Below are 18007 nucleotides of genomic sequence, written 5' to 3'. Positions count from 1 at the left end.
ATCAATTCCTTCATGTACCAACTGTCATTTAATACTTTTTATTATATATATACCAACTTCTTTTTCTTCTTCCTTAAAAAAAAACCAACCCTCAAAATAGTTTTAGAAAACAACACCAAGCACAGAAAGTACCATTCTACAGTTGGAACTCTATTTTAATTAATACTATGCTTAATGTCTCTGCATTTTATCACCTCCTAACTGCACAGTAATAAGTTTTTCTTTTTCAAACAGTGACTCATTAATGCTTTTCATTTATGAAACATGTTGTAATTTAATAACAGCAGGGGCCATATTTACCTTTGCTACTGTATCCTCACATCTTACACTATACCTGGCATACAGAAGGTGCCAAATTAGAATCTGAAAAAGGCATGAATGAATGCAATACCTAGGACACCCTCTCTTGTATCTTATCATTGTTATTCTTCATCTACAATCAATGTCAACTCAAGCAGTGAGAGTATAGAGTGAAATAGGTAAGTGATCTCTAGTACTTTCATATTTGGATTCATTGAATATTTTAATATACAATTTGCTGGTTATTTCTGTCTCAAAACTGCTTACAAAATTTGTTTGAGGTGCCTAAAAGAAATGTCTTTGTTTTTCTCTAAAACAATCTTGTCCACTCATGTTATTTTTCTAACTAGAAAATATATTCAGTTAAAGTCAACAAGGGGCTCCTGGGTGGCTCAGTCAGTTAAATGTCTCACTCTTGACTTTGGCTCAGGTCATGATCTCATGTTCTTGAGTTCAAGCCCTGAACTGGGACCCTGTGCTGATGGCGTGGAGAATGCTCAGGATTCTGTCCCCCTCTTTTTCTGCCCCTCTCCTGCCTGCACTCTCTCTCAAAATAAATAAAAATAAACTTTAAAATAAAGTCAGGCACAAAATAAGAATGCCAACTATCAATGACATTAGTCAGCCTTATATTGGAGGACACTGGCTAATGAAATAGTATGAGATAAAATGGGGTTTTTTGAATTGGTGAGATAGAGACAAACTAGGCATTATTGATAGGTGATACATTTGCCCATACAGGAAATCCAAGATCATTTCAAAACAAGCTATTAGAATTCATTTGAGTTCAACACTTTTGCTAGACACAAAATCAAGGGTTCTCATGCAGCAAAAATACCAATGATACAAGACAACAGTATAGATGTGGATATCAACAAACTGATTCTAAAGTTTATATGGAGGGGAAAGACCCAGAATAGCTAACATGTTATTAAAGGAGAAGTACAAAGTTGGATGACTGACACTACATGATATCAACACTTACTATAAAGGTACTGTAGCAAGACAGTGGAGTACTGTCAAAATAAGAGAGAAATAGATCAATGGAACTGATCAGAGAGACTAGAAATAGACCCACACAAATCAGTATCTTTGACAAAGGAGCAAAGGAAATATAACGGATAAAAGAGAGACTTCAACAAATGATGCTGGAACAACTAGACATTCACATGCAAAAAAATGAACTGAGACACAATCCTGACACCTTTCACAAAAGTTAACTCAAGGGGCACCTGGGTAGCTCAGCTGGCTAAGTGTCGAACTCCTGGTTTCAGCTCAGGTCATGATCTCATGGTGCGGAGCTTACTTGGGATTCTCATTCTCTTCCCCTCCTCCAATCACGCAGGTGTTTTCTCTCTCTCTCTCTCTCTCTCTCTCTCTCTCTCTCCCTCTCCCTCTCCCTCTCCCTTTCTCTCTCTCTCTCAAATAAACTTAAAAAAATTAACTCAAAATTAGATCATGGATCTAATAAAAAATGCAAAAGTACAGAATTTCTAGAATATGACATGGGAGAGAATTTAGATGACCTTGACTATGGCATGACTTTTTCGATACAACACCGAAGACATGATTCCATGAAAGAAGGATAAGCTTGACTTTACTGAAATTAAAAACATCTGCTTTTCAAAAGACAATGTAAAGCGAATGAGAAGACAAGCCACAGACTAGGAGAAAATATTTGCAAAAAAAACCTGAAAAAGAACTGTCCCTCAAAATATATAAAGAACTCTTAAAAGTCAAAAGCAAAAAAAAATCTTGCTAAAAGGTGGGCCAAAGACAAAGATGTACAGATGGCAAATAAGCATATAGAAAGATGCTCCACATCTTGTGTCATCAGGGAAACACAATTAAAACAACAATGAGTTGCCACTACACAACTATTAGTGTGACCAAAGTCCAGAACACTGACAACAACAAAGTAAGATATGGAGCTGGTAAAGATATGGAGCAACAGTAACTAACTCTCATGCATTCGTGGTGGGAATGCATAATGGCATAGCCACTTTGGCAGGCAGTTTGGTGGTATCCTAAAAAACGAACCATACTCTTTCCACACCATCCAGAAATTGTGTTCCTTGATATTTACACAAAGAAGCTGAAAATTTACATCTACACAGAAACCTGCACAGTGATGTTTACAGCAGCTTTATTTATAATTGCCCAAACTAGGAAGCAACCAAGATGCCCTTCAAGATGAATGGATAAATAAACTGTGGAGGACACAGATGATGGAATGTTACTGAATACTAAAAAGAAATGAGCTATCAAGCCACGAAAAGTCATGAAGCAATCTTAAATGCGTATTACGAGGCAAAAGGAGCCAATCTGAAAAGGCTGCATACTCTGTGAATATAACTATATGACATTCTGGCAAAGGTAAGACTATGAACACAGTGAAACATGAGTAGTGGCCAGGGTTTGGGAGAAAGAAATAAATAGGTGAAACACAGAGGATTCTTAGGGTAGTGAAACTATTTTGTATGATACTCTAATGGTAGATACATTTCATTACACATTTGCCCAAACCCCTAAAATGTACAATAGAGACTAAACCCTAATGTAAACTATAGACTTCAGGTAGTAATGATGTATCAGTGTAGGCTCACTGATTTAGCAAATGTGCTACTCTGAGATGTTGGAGGGGAGGCTTTAGTAGGAGGGGACGCTGTGTATCAGTAGGCACACAGCTTCCATATAGCTCTGTGTCCTCTCTGTTCAATTTTTCTGTGAACCCAAAACTTCTCTAAAAAGTAAACATTTTAAAAACAAAAGAGTCATTGAAGATAAAGACTTGAGAAACCATCATAGAAGAGAGGTGAAATAGAGAGACAGAGAGAAACTGTTCATTTACAATAGTAACCAAAATTACAAGGTAACTAAAAATACAAACTAAATGGGCAAGACCTTTATGGAGAAATTTTTTAGTGGGACTGAAAATTTGAAAAAATAAAAAAGGTATCCTAAGTTCTTGAATGGAAATGCTTATTTCCAAAGTGTCAAATCTATCTAATGATCTATAACTGCAATATACTTTAAAATATTCCTGTATCAGATTTCACAGAACCTGACCAAATAAAACTACGAGAACAAGAAAGGTAAGAAGAGATTTGCCTTATTCCCACCCTGGAAAAAGTCTTATTCTAAAGCTTTGATAACTGAAACAATATATATGAATACCATATATGATGGAGTTAGCATCATATCCAATGACTGCTACTGGAGTCACTGGCTTAGCATAAAGAAAATATCAAACTTGCTTTCTACCAGGCATCATATAAAAACACAAATTCCAGAAGACGTAAAGTCCTAAATGTGAAAAACCAAACTTTAATACTGTCTACACCTAGCTACCGACCTAGCTATTCCATTTTTAGTAATTTATTATGAGAAAATAATTAGAAAAAGGAAAAATGATACAACCATAAGAATATATCCTTAGGTCCTTCCATTATTATTTATGACAGGAAATAAACCCTAAATATACAACCAAGAATTAGTTAAATAAATTTTATAGTGTATATAGCTAATGAAACTGAAGATGTAGATTCATATTACTGACATGAAAATGAACCTTGTACAAAGTAGATTATATATAGCTATAGTAATCAAGCCTCGTGAATACCAATGGAATCTGTTCAATGGTGAAGAACGGAGAACCTGGAAATATATCCATGCAGATATGCCAAACTTATTTTGACAAAGGTGCAAAAGCAATTCAATGAAAGAAAGATGGTCTCTTCAACAAATGGTGATGGAGCAACTGTACATTCATAAGCCAAAAAAAACAAGTGACAAAAACAACAAAAAAAACCCAAACCAAGCAAAACAACAAGGAAACAACAAAATCTTGACCTAAGTCTTAAACCTTATGCAAAAACTAAAAAATATTATTAAATTAATAATCATGGATTCAAATTTAAAACTAAAACTTGCATGGAAAAAGAAAGGCACAAGAGAAATCTTTGGGGTCTAGGGCTAGGCAAAGAATTCTTAGACATACTCCCAAAGACATGACCCATTGAAAAAATTAATAAATTGACTTTTCCCAAATTAAAAGCTTTTGCTCTGTGAAAGACTTTGATAAGAAAATGAAAGGACAAGCTATAGCCTGGGAGAAAATATTTGCCCAACCACATATCCAGCAAAGGACTGGTATTTGCAATATGTAAAGAACTCTTAAAACTCAACAGGAAACTAACAATTCAATTACGAAAAGGACAAGAGCCACGTAGAGACAGTTCGTGAAAGATGACACGCAGATGACAAATAACCAACCAAAGACATTCAATATCATTAGCCATTAGGGAAATGAAAAAAGTGAGATACCGCTTCATGCCTATTAGAATGGCTAAAATAAAAACTAGTGACGATACGAAAAGCTGACAAGGATATGGAGAAGCTGAATCACGTACACACTGCTAGCAAGAACATAAAATGGTATAGCTACTCTGGAAAACAGTTTGGTAGTTTCTTAAAAAACTGAACATGCAACTACCCAACAACCCAGCAATCATACTCAAGGGCATTTGTTCCAGAGGAATGAAGACTTAGGTTTAAATATAAACCGATTCATGATTGTCTGTAGATGTAGTTTAATTCATAATAGCCCAAACTCAAAACAACTCAGATGTCCTTCGGTGGGTGAATGGTAAACATGCTGTCATACATTCCTATGATGGAATACTATACAGCAATAAAAAGTAATGAGCTATTGATATACAGCAACCTGAATGAATCTCCAGAGAATTATGGCAAGTGAAAAGAGCTATTTCCAAATGGTTATATACTGTATTATTCACTTATATAATATTTGTGAAAGGACAAAACTTATAGAAATAGAGAACACATTTTCCACATCTGTGTCCAAAGGTGCTTGTTTCAATAGGCACAGGGCCCACCCCTTCACTGCCTTCAGGTCTTCTCAAAGGCCCTTTACCAGAGGCCTTCCCATCCCACTCTATGGGAATTAGCAAACCCTCTTCTCCAGCCTCCCTATCTAGAGTTATTTACTCTGTTTTTCTCCAGCCACGACACACTGGAAGTTTATTATTTCTCTTAACTTTTTCTGAAACTTAAAAAAAAAAAGAGTCCTATTCTCAAAGGCCCTGCCATTCCAATTCAAACAAACTGTAAGTTTTGTCTTCTTATGAGGACAGAAAACAAGAGCAGCTCTAGCACAGTTTATTTTTAAGCCCTCCCTCTCGAAACTTTTATACTGATGTCCTTTCTCCATCTTGGCCTCCATCTATGGAAATAGACACGATCTAATCCTGGCACTGAGGAGCCCTACTCAGTCTGCACTTTCTGTTCACCATCCTGGGGGCCAAGATCGCTGTTCTTTTACATCCTCCTCTCTACCTTTATAGCATACAGTCCCTGTGTCTTCTACAGCAGCCAAATCAACAAAGAAAATAGTACAAATATAATAAGCTAATTCATACAAAGGGATGTTTGATTCAAAAGCTAACTGACAGAAAAGCCAATTCTTAGACTTTCTTTTTTTCCTAAGAGTTTCTAATTGGAAAAAGAAAGATGTAAAATGCATGGTTTGTGTTCTCAAGATATTTCTGTTCCATTTAGTTCTTCAATTTTTGTCATCTCTTTGATTTTGTCATAGTCTTTCTGTCTCAAAAGTCTTATTCCAGTTTACCATGATCCAAGAAGCGTCTCCCTTCTGTTTGTCTTGCTATTCAGCACGGATCTCCTTCCTGTGAACAGGAGAGGATGCCTCCCTCTGACACTCTTCTTAAGTGTTTTTCTACCTCAGTGAGTCTCTATCTCATATTGAATTTCAGCAGTGTATGGCTTTCTCTCCTTCAAAATCCAATTGAAAGCTCCTTTTACCTCTCCACATATTGCTTTCAGATAGTATCCTATAGGTATTAGGGATCAGATCCACTCAATTAGTTTTACATGAAATGCTCCCTTTTAAATGGCATTGCACAAATCTTTTTAGAAGAAACTACTTTGAAATGAAAAACATACCCTTAAACAAAGACCACCTTTATGTTAGTTTCCTCTGTCACTATGGTAGGTAAGTGCAACGTGGTTTGCTTTCTTGAGTTCTGTACTCAGACTTTTTTCATAGTTGCAATGGACTACAAACGTATTTATTTTTAATTTTATTTTTCCTTGAAATATGAAATAAAACAAGGCAGTAAAATTTTAAAGAATGATATATAATAGCTTATGCTATTTTAGTGGGATAATAGGTAACTTTAAAAACACACAGTGATACTTTTCTGCATTCTGCATCACAGCTTCCTGAGACACACTCAGCCCCAGGAAGGACTACTCACCAGACTTCCTTGCTTTCAAAGCAATCACAGCTGCCAGCTCTCTCTGCACCTGATAAGATATTAGGAGGAAAAAAAATAAAATGAGGATAAGAAAAATGAAGCTATCAAAAGCAGTACTCTGTGCTTAGGTCTGCACTGAAATTAAGAATTATTGCAATTAAAGTTATGTTGCTATCACTTTTTTGGGTTTTGTTTGTTTTTAGTATAATGGAAAAACCCCTGCAAAGGAATTTTAGGTCAAATATCTGGAAGAATCATAGGGACATAAAATAAATTAGACAGTTGCCAGAATGTATACATTGTAAAACATTAGTATTTTTGCTATGATGAAGGGAAGAGCCTCAAAACTGTAAATATAAGATATTCAGATAGAATGAAAATAATAACTTATTAAAACATGCATGATACCTTGACAAAGATATTAAATACTATTTATTCTTCAAAGATTCTAGCCTATATAGAAATTTTAGAAAAGTTAAAATAGAGGATCCTGGTGTAATTGGATCTCTACTCAAACACAATCAATGTTCACTTGAAGTCTGACAGGTTTACAGCAACCATTCTGGAAAATATGTCACATAAAAGCAAGTGCCATTGACTCACAGGGAGAGTGAGATGGAAATAGACAAAATGAACTTTAAAACTGTAAGTGTCTTCAACTCCACTTATCTGTCCAGATTTTTGCTTGCTCACTGTCTCTCTCCAACCCCCCACTTTGAATGCTTAAGTCCTTTCCTAAAAGCATTCTCAAAGATGAACTTAAAAACAAAAAAGATAACCACAGTTACTTTCAGGGCCTTTGGGTATCTCAGTCAGTTGGGTGTCCAACTTTGGCTCAGGTCATGATATCGTGGTTCGTGAATTCAACCCCATGTCAGGCTCTCTTCTGTCAGAGGGGAGCCCACTTGGGATCCTCTATCCCCCCCCCTCTCTCCCTCCCCCATTTGCTCTCAGTCTCTCAAAAAATAAACATTAAAACAAATATAACCATAGTCACTTTCTTTTAATTTTTAAAAATGTTTTTATTTTTGAGAGACAGAGCACGAGTGGGGAGGAGCAGAGAGAGAGAGGGAGACACAGAATCTGAAGAAGGCTCCAGGCTTTGAGCTGTCAGCAGGAATTGAACTCACAAACTGCAAAATCATAACCTGAGCTAAAGTTGGACACTTATCCAACTGAGCCACCCAGGCCCCCCAACCATAGTCACTTTCAAAAATAACATGACCAAAAAAAAAAAGATATCATGAAGATAATAATCTTTGGAATATCTATGTTTATCAGCAACAAAATTTCCATAATGAGCAAGCTCATTCCTCTCCAGGACACAGTCTTTCAAGCTTAGAAGTATATGTGTATTCAGGTGTTTGGAAGTGCTGGTGAGTTTGGAAGCAGCTTAATACACTAATGACATTTTATAGGGAAAACTCACAAGTTCAAGGTTACAGAAGATTTGCTATTGAAATTAATCTAATTTATATTCATTTACTTGAAGGGGAAAGGAGATATATATGCTATACTCTGGGACTCCACTGTGAACTGCTTTCACAATGGCGAGGCATCACCCCGCTGAGGAAGACAGTTTCCCCTACTGCTTTACTGCCCTGTTTTCCCTGTCTGGCTTGTATGCGTGTGCCATGAAAAATGGTATATTCTTGATTTAGCACCCTCTTTGATACCTTAAGACTCTCTCTAGAAAATTATACAGTACTGAGAAGACTATCAGTCTCTCTTCAACCCTGTGATGTCAGCTCTGAAAATGCTCACGGTAGTAAAATTTGCAGCTGAAGAATTTAGGGAAGGGGCACTGGGTAGCTCAGTCAGTTAAGTGTCTGACTCTTGATTTTGGCTCAGGTCATGATCTCTCATGGATCGTGGGTTTGAGCTCCACATTGGGCAGTGCAGAGCGTGCTTGGGATTCTTTCTCTCCCTCTTTCTCTGCCCCTCCCCTGCTCACACATGCATGCTCACTCTTGCTCTCTCACTCTCTCTCTCAGTAAGTAAATAAACTTAAAAAAAAAAAAAAGAAAAAAGGACTTAGGAAGAAAAAGAAATAAAGGGCCAGAGGAAAGAGAAAAGATACGTGACCACTAAAAACTCTTTACGAATACTTGCGTGGGTAGTCAAATAAAAACAGCCATAAATGAAAACATCACTTATCGCATCCTTTATAAATATTTGAAATCGTTTCAAAGGTTTATAGTACAATGACCCTCTCTATTTGGGATTTTCCTCTCTCACAGTGTCACAAATTCTCAGGGATGGGGCCAAAGATGCAGACAATAAACACCCACTGGGATCTTGTCAATGGCTTCTGGACTTTAAGACCTCCCAGGGAAGATCCCATCGTGGTTCAGGGACAGAAGTCAGTTTTCCATACCTGAAATTCACAACTCTCCAAGAGTTTTTCTTTCTCTAATTAGAAATAAATCTCAAAATATAAAGAGCTCAGATAAAAACAGGTTATTAGGAAGCACCTGGGTGGCTCAGTCAGTTAAGTGTCCAACTTCAGCTCAGGTCATGATCTCAAGGTTTGTGGGTTTGAGCCCTGTACCGGGCTCTGTGCTGACAGCTCAGAGCTGGGAGTTTGCTTCAGATTCTCTGTCTTCCTCTCTCTTTCTGCCCCTCCCCCACTCATGCTCTGTTTCTCTCTGTCTCAATAATAAACAAACATTTAAAAATAAAAAGGAAAAAGAAAAAGAAAGTATTAGATTCCCAACTTTGTATAGTATCTCATCTTTTCAAAGATGTGGTGGGGCAAGGAAGGAATAGGGTGCAAAAGAAACAGACACAACATTTTGGCAGAACTGAAGGAGAGGAGAGAGGCCAATGAGAGAGACAAGAACTTCACAGGTAAGTGGAGAAGAAATCTAAGCTTTAAAAAAAAATTTTTTAAGTAAATGAGATGACTCCATAAAGCTACACTAAATCCCCTGAACATCTGCCATCAGGGAGGACGTAAAAGTGTTTTATGCAGAGTGGGGTGTGGAATAGTTTCCATGTTTCTGCCCAAAATGGAGGTTTTTGATAAAAAACCCAAAGGTGGGTATTCTTCCTACAAAACACAAAAGACAAAGTGCTGATGGAGCAAAAACACAAACTAGCCAAGATCTTATTACACATTCCTACAGCATCTTCACAGAAACTTTTTTCTTTTTTCTGAAGCACACTGGCAAGTATTTAATCATTTTCAAATGAATGACTAATTCCTGTCTTCTGGATGGAAGCTCCACTGAGGCAGGGACCTGTTTGTCTATTTATGGTATTATCCAGACAATAGTCAGCGATCATTCATTGACCCACAGGAGGTGGATGCATAAGTAATCTTTAAAACAACAACAGCAACACAGAAAGGACCTAGGGGAGAGAAAAATGCAAAGAGAAGACATTCCCTACTAATAAGCTACTCCCAGCACAAATCTTCAGAATAGACTATTAGAAGGACTCAGGGCCTCCTATGCAAATATTATTATATTGAAAACTAAAAAACTCTAAGGGGTGCCTAGGTGGCTCAGTTGGTTAAGCATGCAATTTCAGGTCAGGTCATGATCTCACAGTCCGTGGGTTCGAGCCCCATGTCGGGCTCTGTGCTGACAGCTCAGAGCCTGGAGCCTGCTTCAGATAATGTGCCTTCCTCTCCTTCTGCCCCTCCTCTGCTCACCATCTGTCTGTCTCTGTCTCTCAAAAATAAATAAAAATGTTTAAAAAAAGTTTTTTTAAAAGAAGGCTAAAACTTTGAGCGACTGCAGAAACAGAAACTAGAATTTTATTTAAGTTCTAATAAGGGATTGGTTGGCACTGAATAAGAAATCCCATGTTCCAGCACTGTCTAGGCTTTAGATGGCCAGGACCCTCGCCCACATTTGCACAACTTCCTGTGAGACCCTAAGCAAAAGCCATCCAGTTATGATATGCTCCTGAATTCCTGACATTCAGGAACTGTTGTTTTTTTTTTTAATGTTTGTTTATTTATGTGTGTGAGAGAGAAAGAGAGAGAGTAAGCAAGCAAGCAGGAGAGGAGAGGCAGAGGGAGGGAGACAGGAGACGGAGAATCCCAAGCAGGCTCCACGATGTCAGCACAGACGCCAACACTGGGCTCCAACACATCAACTGTGAGATCATGACCTGAGCTGGAATCAAGAGTTGGATGCTTAACGAGGCACCCCCAGGAACTATTTGAGATAATAAATATATAGTTTTAAACCACTAAATTTTGAGGCCGTTTGTTATATCCAAGAGTCTTTTATAAGAAAATAGTTAGCTTTCTACTTTATCTACCTGTGTTGTTGGTTAACCTTGGTTTCTCTCACTGTAACAGTAATGAATACTCTTCTACACCAGGCTCAAGAAAGATACACATGCGGGAGTGCCTGGTTGGCTCAGTCAGTTGAGCATCAGATTCTTGATCTTGGCTCAATTCGTGATCTTCTAGTTGGTGAGATCAAGCCCCATGATGGGCTCTGTGCTAACAACATGAAGCTGGCTTGGGATTCTCTCTTTCCCTCTCTCTCTGCTCCTCCCCTGTTCATGCTCGCTCGCTCGCTCTCTCTCTCTCTCTCTCTCTCGCCCCCCAAAGTAAATACATAAACACTAAACTTTAAAAAATAAAGACACACGTGCAGAGCCAAGAGCTACATGCTGATACTGGCCATTGTCATTATTTAACGTGGCTGCTAAACCACTACCTAGGTAGTAGAAAAAGTGTACAATTACTACCTTGGCCTTTTCTATCATAATCCTTCTCCACTATGACTGAAGCCCTTGGGGCTAGATGTACTTCAGCATTCAAACTTTTATACATTTCAGAAAGGGATCCTATCTATGTCCCAGTATCAGTGAGGTCTGGGGTGGCAACGTGTCATCAGAAATCAGACACATTTCTGCAATGAAATAAATAACTATTCATACCAAATGAGACAACGGAAGATTAGAAGAAGCCTCAGGATGTTCAGTGTAGTTTAGACTTTGTCATCAAGTTATGAGAAACTTATTTTTCAGAGCTTTTATATTTCAGAATTGAGTAAAAGATGATAAACCTCTACTAACGTGGTACACTCAAAGTATCCCTCCCTCATTTTTCCCCCTCAGGTTTTCTCTTGTCAGACAGCTATGGAATTACTGCTTTATTAAGAAATGCTTTCTTTAACTAGCTTGGATTTTTATCAATCTATTTCAGCAGTTTCCAAACCTGACTGCATATTAGAATCACCTGGGGAGCCTCCGCACACTACTGATACTGAGCCCCGCCTAAGTCAGAATCTCTGGGGGAGAGTCCAGCCATCAGTACTTGCTGCTATTGTTTTTTTCAAAGGTTCCTAAAGATTTCAGGCTGTTTCCAGGGTTAAGAATCACTGCTATATTCAATAAGGTATCTTAGTTTTCCCAAGACTCAACCTTTTAATCTTATAATCATTTCAATTGGCAATCCATCTTTACTTTTTATGTTGTTCTCCTCTAATTTAATTCCACTGTAAAGGAACATAGCCTTTCCTGTAGTTTAGGTATAGAATCATGCTGTAATCCAATCAAATGATAAAATTCAGTTACTACATCAACAGTTTCACAGACACAAACTACTTAAGTACGAGGAAAACTGCAAGGACACTTTCTAAGAACCTTAAACTTTAATTAAAAATATAGTTTACTCAATACACAAGATCACTAAATAATTCAAAACACATCTATAGCTCAGGGTATATATGCTCTTGTGAATATCCACATTGAGGGTAATTAAGGGGTTAAGATATCTCAAAAACTTTCCCTCTCCCCTTGTTACTCATCAGAAACACATTGCAATATTTTAAATGTTTATTTATTTATTTTGAGAGAGAGAGAGCGTGTGCACACATGAGCAGGGGAGGGGCACAGAGAGAGAGAGAGAGAGAGAGAGAGAGAGAGAGAGAATCCCAAGCAGGCTCCATGCTGTCAGGAGAGAGCCCAATGTGGAGCTCAACCTCATATCAAGCACAAGATCACAACCAGAGCTGAAAACAAGAGTTTGTTGATTAACCGAGTGAGCCACACCACCCCAGATGTCCCAGCACTATTTTAAATGTCTTCAATAACCAGCAGGGCTGTTCACAAAATAGTCCTGAAATTCAAGAAGAATAGGTCTTCTCTTCTCCTTTAATCTTTAACAGTGCCTTCAGCCATCAAATGCAAAGTAAGCTATTTTTGTATCAATGTCAAGACTCAAGAGGCAACAGAAAGTGTCAATTGCAAACTCTGAGTGCCAGGAAGCATCTCTGGGAGAGGTTAACTGAGAAGACATAGAGGAAGAGACCTTTGAAAACCAAGCTGGATAAAACGAAGATCATTTTGAGAAGACAGATCAATTGTGGCAAAAGTCTTAGCTAACCAGAGAGCTGTCCTTACAAACTAACTTTGAATAAATCTCCAGTTCAAAGATTTCCTAAAAGTTTTTAGTAAAGTTATTAATTTTACAAACACTTAAATTTTGGTACCATGATTGAAATGTTTTAAAAACACAGAGGGGCACCTGGTGGCTCAGTTGGCTAAGCGTCCAACATCGACTCAGGTCATGATCGTGTGGTCCTTGAGTTCGAGACCCGTGTTGAGCTCCATGCTGCCAGCTCAGAGCCTGGAGCTGCTTCAGACTCTGTGTCTCCCTCTCTCTCTGCCCCTCCCCCACTCCCATTCTCTCTCTCTCTATCAAAAATAAATAAAAACATTTAAAAACACAAAAACTACCTTCTCAATTTCCTAAATTAAATGTAAGAAGAAACACTATCCAATTTTCTCCCTTGTCCTAGTCCCAATTATACTTACTTTTAAACCACTATAACATCTTAAGCTAGGAAAGATATTAAGAACTCCAGAAAAAAAAAAAAATATGCTTCTTGGAGTAATTAACACATTTTTTTCTTTTTTTTTTTTTTTTACAAAAAGTTTATTGTCAAGTTGGTTTCCACATAACACCCAGTGCTCATCCCCACAAGTGTCCTCCTCCATGCCCATCCCCCCTCCCCCCCACATCCATCAGTCCTCAGTTTTTGTCAGCATTCAAGAGTCTCTCATGGTTTGCCTCTCTCCCTTTCCCCCACCATTTCCCCCCTTCTTCTCCCCCTTGTTCCTCCGTCAAGTTCCTCCTAATCCTCCTATACGTGCAAACATATGATATTTGTCCTTCTCTGCCTGACTTATTTCGCTCAGCATAACACCCTCAAGGTCCATCCATGTTGCTACACATGGCCAGATTTCATTGTTTCTCATTGCCATGTAGTATTCCATGGTATAGATAAACCACATCTTCTTGATCCATTCATCTGTTGATGGACACTTAGGCTCTTTCCATGTTTTAGCTATTGTGGAGAGTGCTGCTATGAACATTGGGGTACATGTGCTCCTATGCCTCAGCATTTCTGTATCCCTTGGGTAAATTCCTAGCAATGCTATTGCTGGGTCACAGGGGAGTTTTATTGTTAGTTTCCTGAGGAACCTCCACACTGTTTTCCAGAGGGGCTACCCCAGTTTGCATTACCACCAACAGTGTAGCAGGGTGTCCGTTTCTCCACATCCTCGCCAGCACCTAGAGTCTTCTGATTTGCTCATTTTAGCCACTTTGGTGAATTAACACATTTTTAGAAAACAACTGAGCACTGATGGTGGCTAGACTTTTGTCCTATGAAGGAACTCCCAAAAGCTAAGTTAAAATTTTCTTTGTTCCTTCTTTAGAGGCCTGTTTTCCTATTTCCAAATTCATTATTTTGTTCCAAAGAGCTAATATTGCCACAAGCTTCACATAAGGATAATCTTGTGATTACCTATTAGAAAACCAATAATTAGAAACCAATAATTAGAAAATTAAGAAAGTTATTTATACATATGTCTAGACACTACTGCTCTCCACCTAATAGTTTATTTAACAAATAGTTGTTTTCCTGGTAATTGCTGTCACCGTATCAAAGATGTTATTTGTTAAGCATACTGGGATGATAAAATATGCTTACTCATCTATTTCAAGTGTACTAGGGATATTTAAAAAATCTTTTATGCAGAATTTTCTGTTGAACATATACAGATATGCCTATTAATTTTATTATAACCTAGACAACAGCTGACCATTCAAAGACCAATATGTAAGTTGAAGGGGCTGGAAATCAACAAGATAACTGGAATCAAGTCCTCCACTTAGGTTGTTTTTTTTTTAATTAAAAATTTTTTAAATGTTTATTTATTTTTGAGAGAGAGAGACAGAGTGAACGTGGGAGGGATGAAGAAAGAGGGAGAGACAGAATCTGAAGCAGGCTCCAGGCTTCAAGCTGACAACACAAAGCCTGAAACGGGGCTTGTACGGGCTTGTACTCATGAACCTCGAGATCATGACCTGAGATGAAGTCAGACTCTCAACCAACTGAACCACCCAGGCTCCCCCAAATCCTTCACTTAAGGTTTTCAAGTCTGCTATTTAAGGCTGCTACACGTGCATACGTCTGCTTCACAGAGGTTCACATTAAAAAGATCTGATAATTTTTAGATGATCTGATAATTTTTAGATATTTAGAACGTCTGCTTTCACAAAGGTTGACATTAAAGAGATCTGATAATTTTTTTCATAAAAGCATGGTATAAATTAACAATGGAAATGAGATGACTTAGAATGAGTAACCATGCTTTTAGGAACATTACTAGAAGCATGATATTCAGGCCACAACAACAACAACAAAAAACCAAAAACCACCAAAACCTCAAATGTGATAGAATCCAGAAGATCTGGATGGTGTTCAGTGTGGAGTACCATCTGCTTAGGTTCATGAGGAGCAGACAGTGTCCACAGGAGGATAAGAGACCGTGTCCATAGCCACCTCTTTGTAGCTCAATGTGCAGGTGCTGCACTCTTTATTCTCCCGGTCCTCTCTGCAGGCTTTGACACAGTTTCCTACTCTCTTCTGAGCCACTAGGATTTCATGACACCACATACTCTAGGCTTTTCTCTTTCAACTCTCTGGCTACGTTTTCTCTTCTCCCAAGGCTCTTCTTTGGGATCTTCCATGATCTATCCTCATCCTTCTAGATCTTCTTCTCTTTCTGCTCATTCTCCATAGGCAATCTCATTTACTCACAGTGCTTCAATTATATCTGCATCTCTAGGGCCCTAGAGGCCCATACGCATTCACCTCCTGGACCTAAATATCCCACAAGTAGCTCAAACTCAACATTTCCAAATGTGAGGTCATTTCTTCTTCTTAGTCTATAAAATGCTCTATGTCTCATACACCAAATAACCCCATGCCCCCAGGGTCTCAAGCCAAAAAGTAAGGGGTCCCTGACTTAGCTCAGCCTGCCATCTTTTCCCATTCAGTTAATCTCTAACTTAACTCAGACACAGACACTTTGTGTGAATGTCACTTACTTGTCCTTCAAGTCCCATGTTAGGTATGGTCTTCTCTTGAGTATTACCCACCTCCCCCGATGGGGCTGAGCCCTCCCTGCTTATACTTTTATAACATTTACCTCAATTGTAGCTCTATCACATGCTAGTGAAATCTCCCCTTTAGCTGGGGGTCGCCAATAGTGTATAACAAGCCCCCTGAAATGGACTCCTTTACTCATCATTCTGACCCTGGCTCCTGGTATCACCCCCTAGTACATATATTTGTGTTTGTGATCAAGAATATAAATGAAGTGTTTGTAGTTGCTGCAGTGAAGACTTAGGAGGACCATGATTATGAGCTTAGGATATTTGAAAAGTTGGAAGTAAAATTCAGACCAATGGAGTGAAGTTACAAAAAGGCATGCTTTGGCTCTAAGAACTTTCAAATAATCAGAGCTACCAGACAATAACACAGATCCTCGTAGCCTTCTGAAAACCTGCACACCTATTAGGGCCGTATCACTACTTGCCAATAGAGCCTGGTTCTGGAACATGATTTACATGCTATAAAATCAGAGTATGCCTCTGAGTTCACACGATGGAACCAGAAGACCTTAAGAATCAGTCTGAATGAATTTCTCAGTTACTAAACCAGGCAGCCATGTTTACCAGTATTTAATGATTCTGAACAAGTTAAAAATTAAAATACTATTTAATGTGACTCCATAGGTCTCATTTCATTAAAATGTTGAAATAAGAAGAGAATTCTATAATCAAATCCCAAACCCAAATTGCTGAGACCTATTCAATAACTATGAAATATTTTAAGTGAAGAGAATGTGGTAAATTGCTTTTTGAACCCTGAACTATTATTTTAAATTTCATGTGGACTCTTTATTAATACTTCCTATCTCAAATGCTCCATCTTTCTAATGTGAAGGATAGCACACCCAGCTCTGCACGACTGAAATGTGACAGAGCACGAAAAACATTAGCAGAATGCCTGCACAAGATAATAACTCAACATATATTAGCCAGTCTTACCCCTTTACCCATGTCTTCCTTAATCAACAAGAGGATAATAAATGGGATCTGCAAGAAACTTTCTTCAATAATTTCCCCCACAAAGAAGTTCATTTCTGTGTTGTTTATAATAGCAAAAGATTGAAAATAACCACAATGTTCAAAAATAGGAGATAATGAAAAATCCATGGAATGTGATGCTTTGGAACCACAACAAATGCTATAGGAGGAACTTTTCACTACTGAAGACATACTCAGTGAAAAGTACAGATCACAAAATAAAAGAGTCTTTTTTTTTCCATAAAAGAGTACACACACAAGAAAAAGAACCTAGGAAGTAATAAACACTTAAGTTAATAATGAGTTACTAATGAGTAGTTTCATTACAGAAGTGTTTTCTACTCTGAAGGTTTTTTTCAATTGCAAAGTCTTTATGTTCAAATCAAACAATCCAGGTATCAGATAAATAAAAAGAGAACTGCAGACATAATCTACGGTAGTGACAACTCACTACTGGCTTTATCATCATTTTGACGCTTACAAATATAGGAGTGGAACTCACATGATTTCTACCCAGAATTCACGTAAACTGTTCTACAACACTATAACAGGAACTAAGTTAAAATCCACCTTATTCCATCACCACAAAAAACTCAAGTAATTTTCATTTTTTAATATGTCTCCTGGTCCTGCTACGTGTATGGACATATTATAAGATGCTATTACATTGCCATAAGGATGCAAACCTACATTTCACCTAAGCAGCTATAAGAAGTTCTATTTTAAGCAAATGCATGAAGCAGCAGTCCAATACAAAATGTTCATGGATCATTCCTTTAATGATCCCTCAGATAAGTTTTCACAGTAACACTTTACAAACCTATGACTGTCAATATACAAGTTGATAGCTGAATGGTGTATTTCTATTCTTTGTCAATTAAAAATGTCTTCTATGTTTTGCATATCAAAATGATTTTCATCTTGGCAAGAGATACCCCAATATGATCATATACATGAATACACAACATGCACACACATACAAAAACACACACTT

General features: G+C 37.8%; 1 protein-coding gene across 2 annotated transcripts in view; it reads right to left on the bottom strand.

The window, feature by feature from the left end:
- RAPGEF5 (Rap guanine nucleotide exchange factor 5) overlaps positions 1 to 18007 on the bottom strand; it is a 176478-nt gene that overhangs the window by 130498 nt on the left and 27973 nt on the right. For both annotated transcript variants that reach the window (XM_077757649.1, XM_077757650.1), the window contains exon 4: positions 6600 to 6648. In XM_077757649.1, coding sequence (XP_077613775.1) covers positions 6600 to 6648 — 49 coding nt within the window. The remainder of the gene's footprint in view (positions 1 to 6599; positions 6649 to 18007) is intronic.

This window comes from Crocuta crocuta, unplaced genomic scaffold (genome assembly GCF_008692635.1).
Source record: "Crocuta crocuta isolate KB4526 unplaced genomic scaffold, BGI_CrCroc_1.0 scaffold62, whole genome shotgun sequence".
In the NCBI taxonomy this organism is placed as follows: Eukaryota; Metazoa; Chordata; class Mammalia; order Carnivora; family Hyaenidae; genus Crocuta; species Crocuta crocuta.
This window is presented reverse-complemented; position numbering and strand designations above follow the sequence as displayed.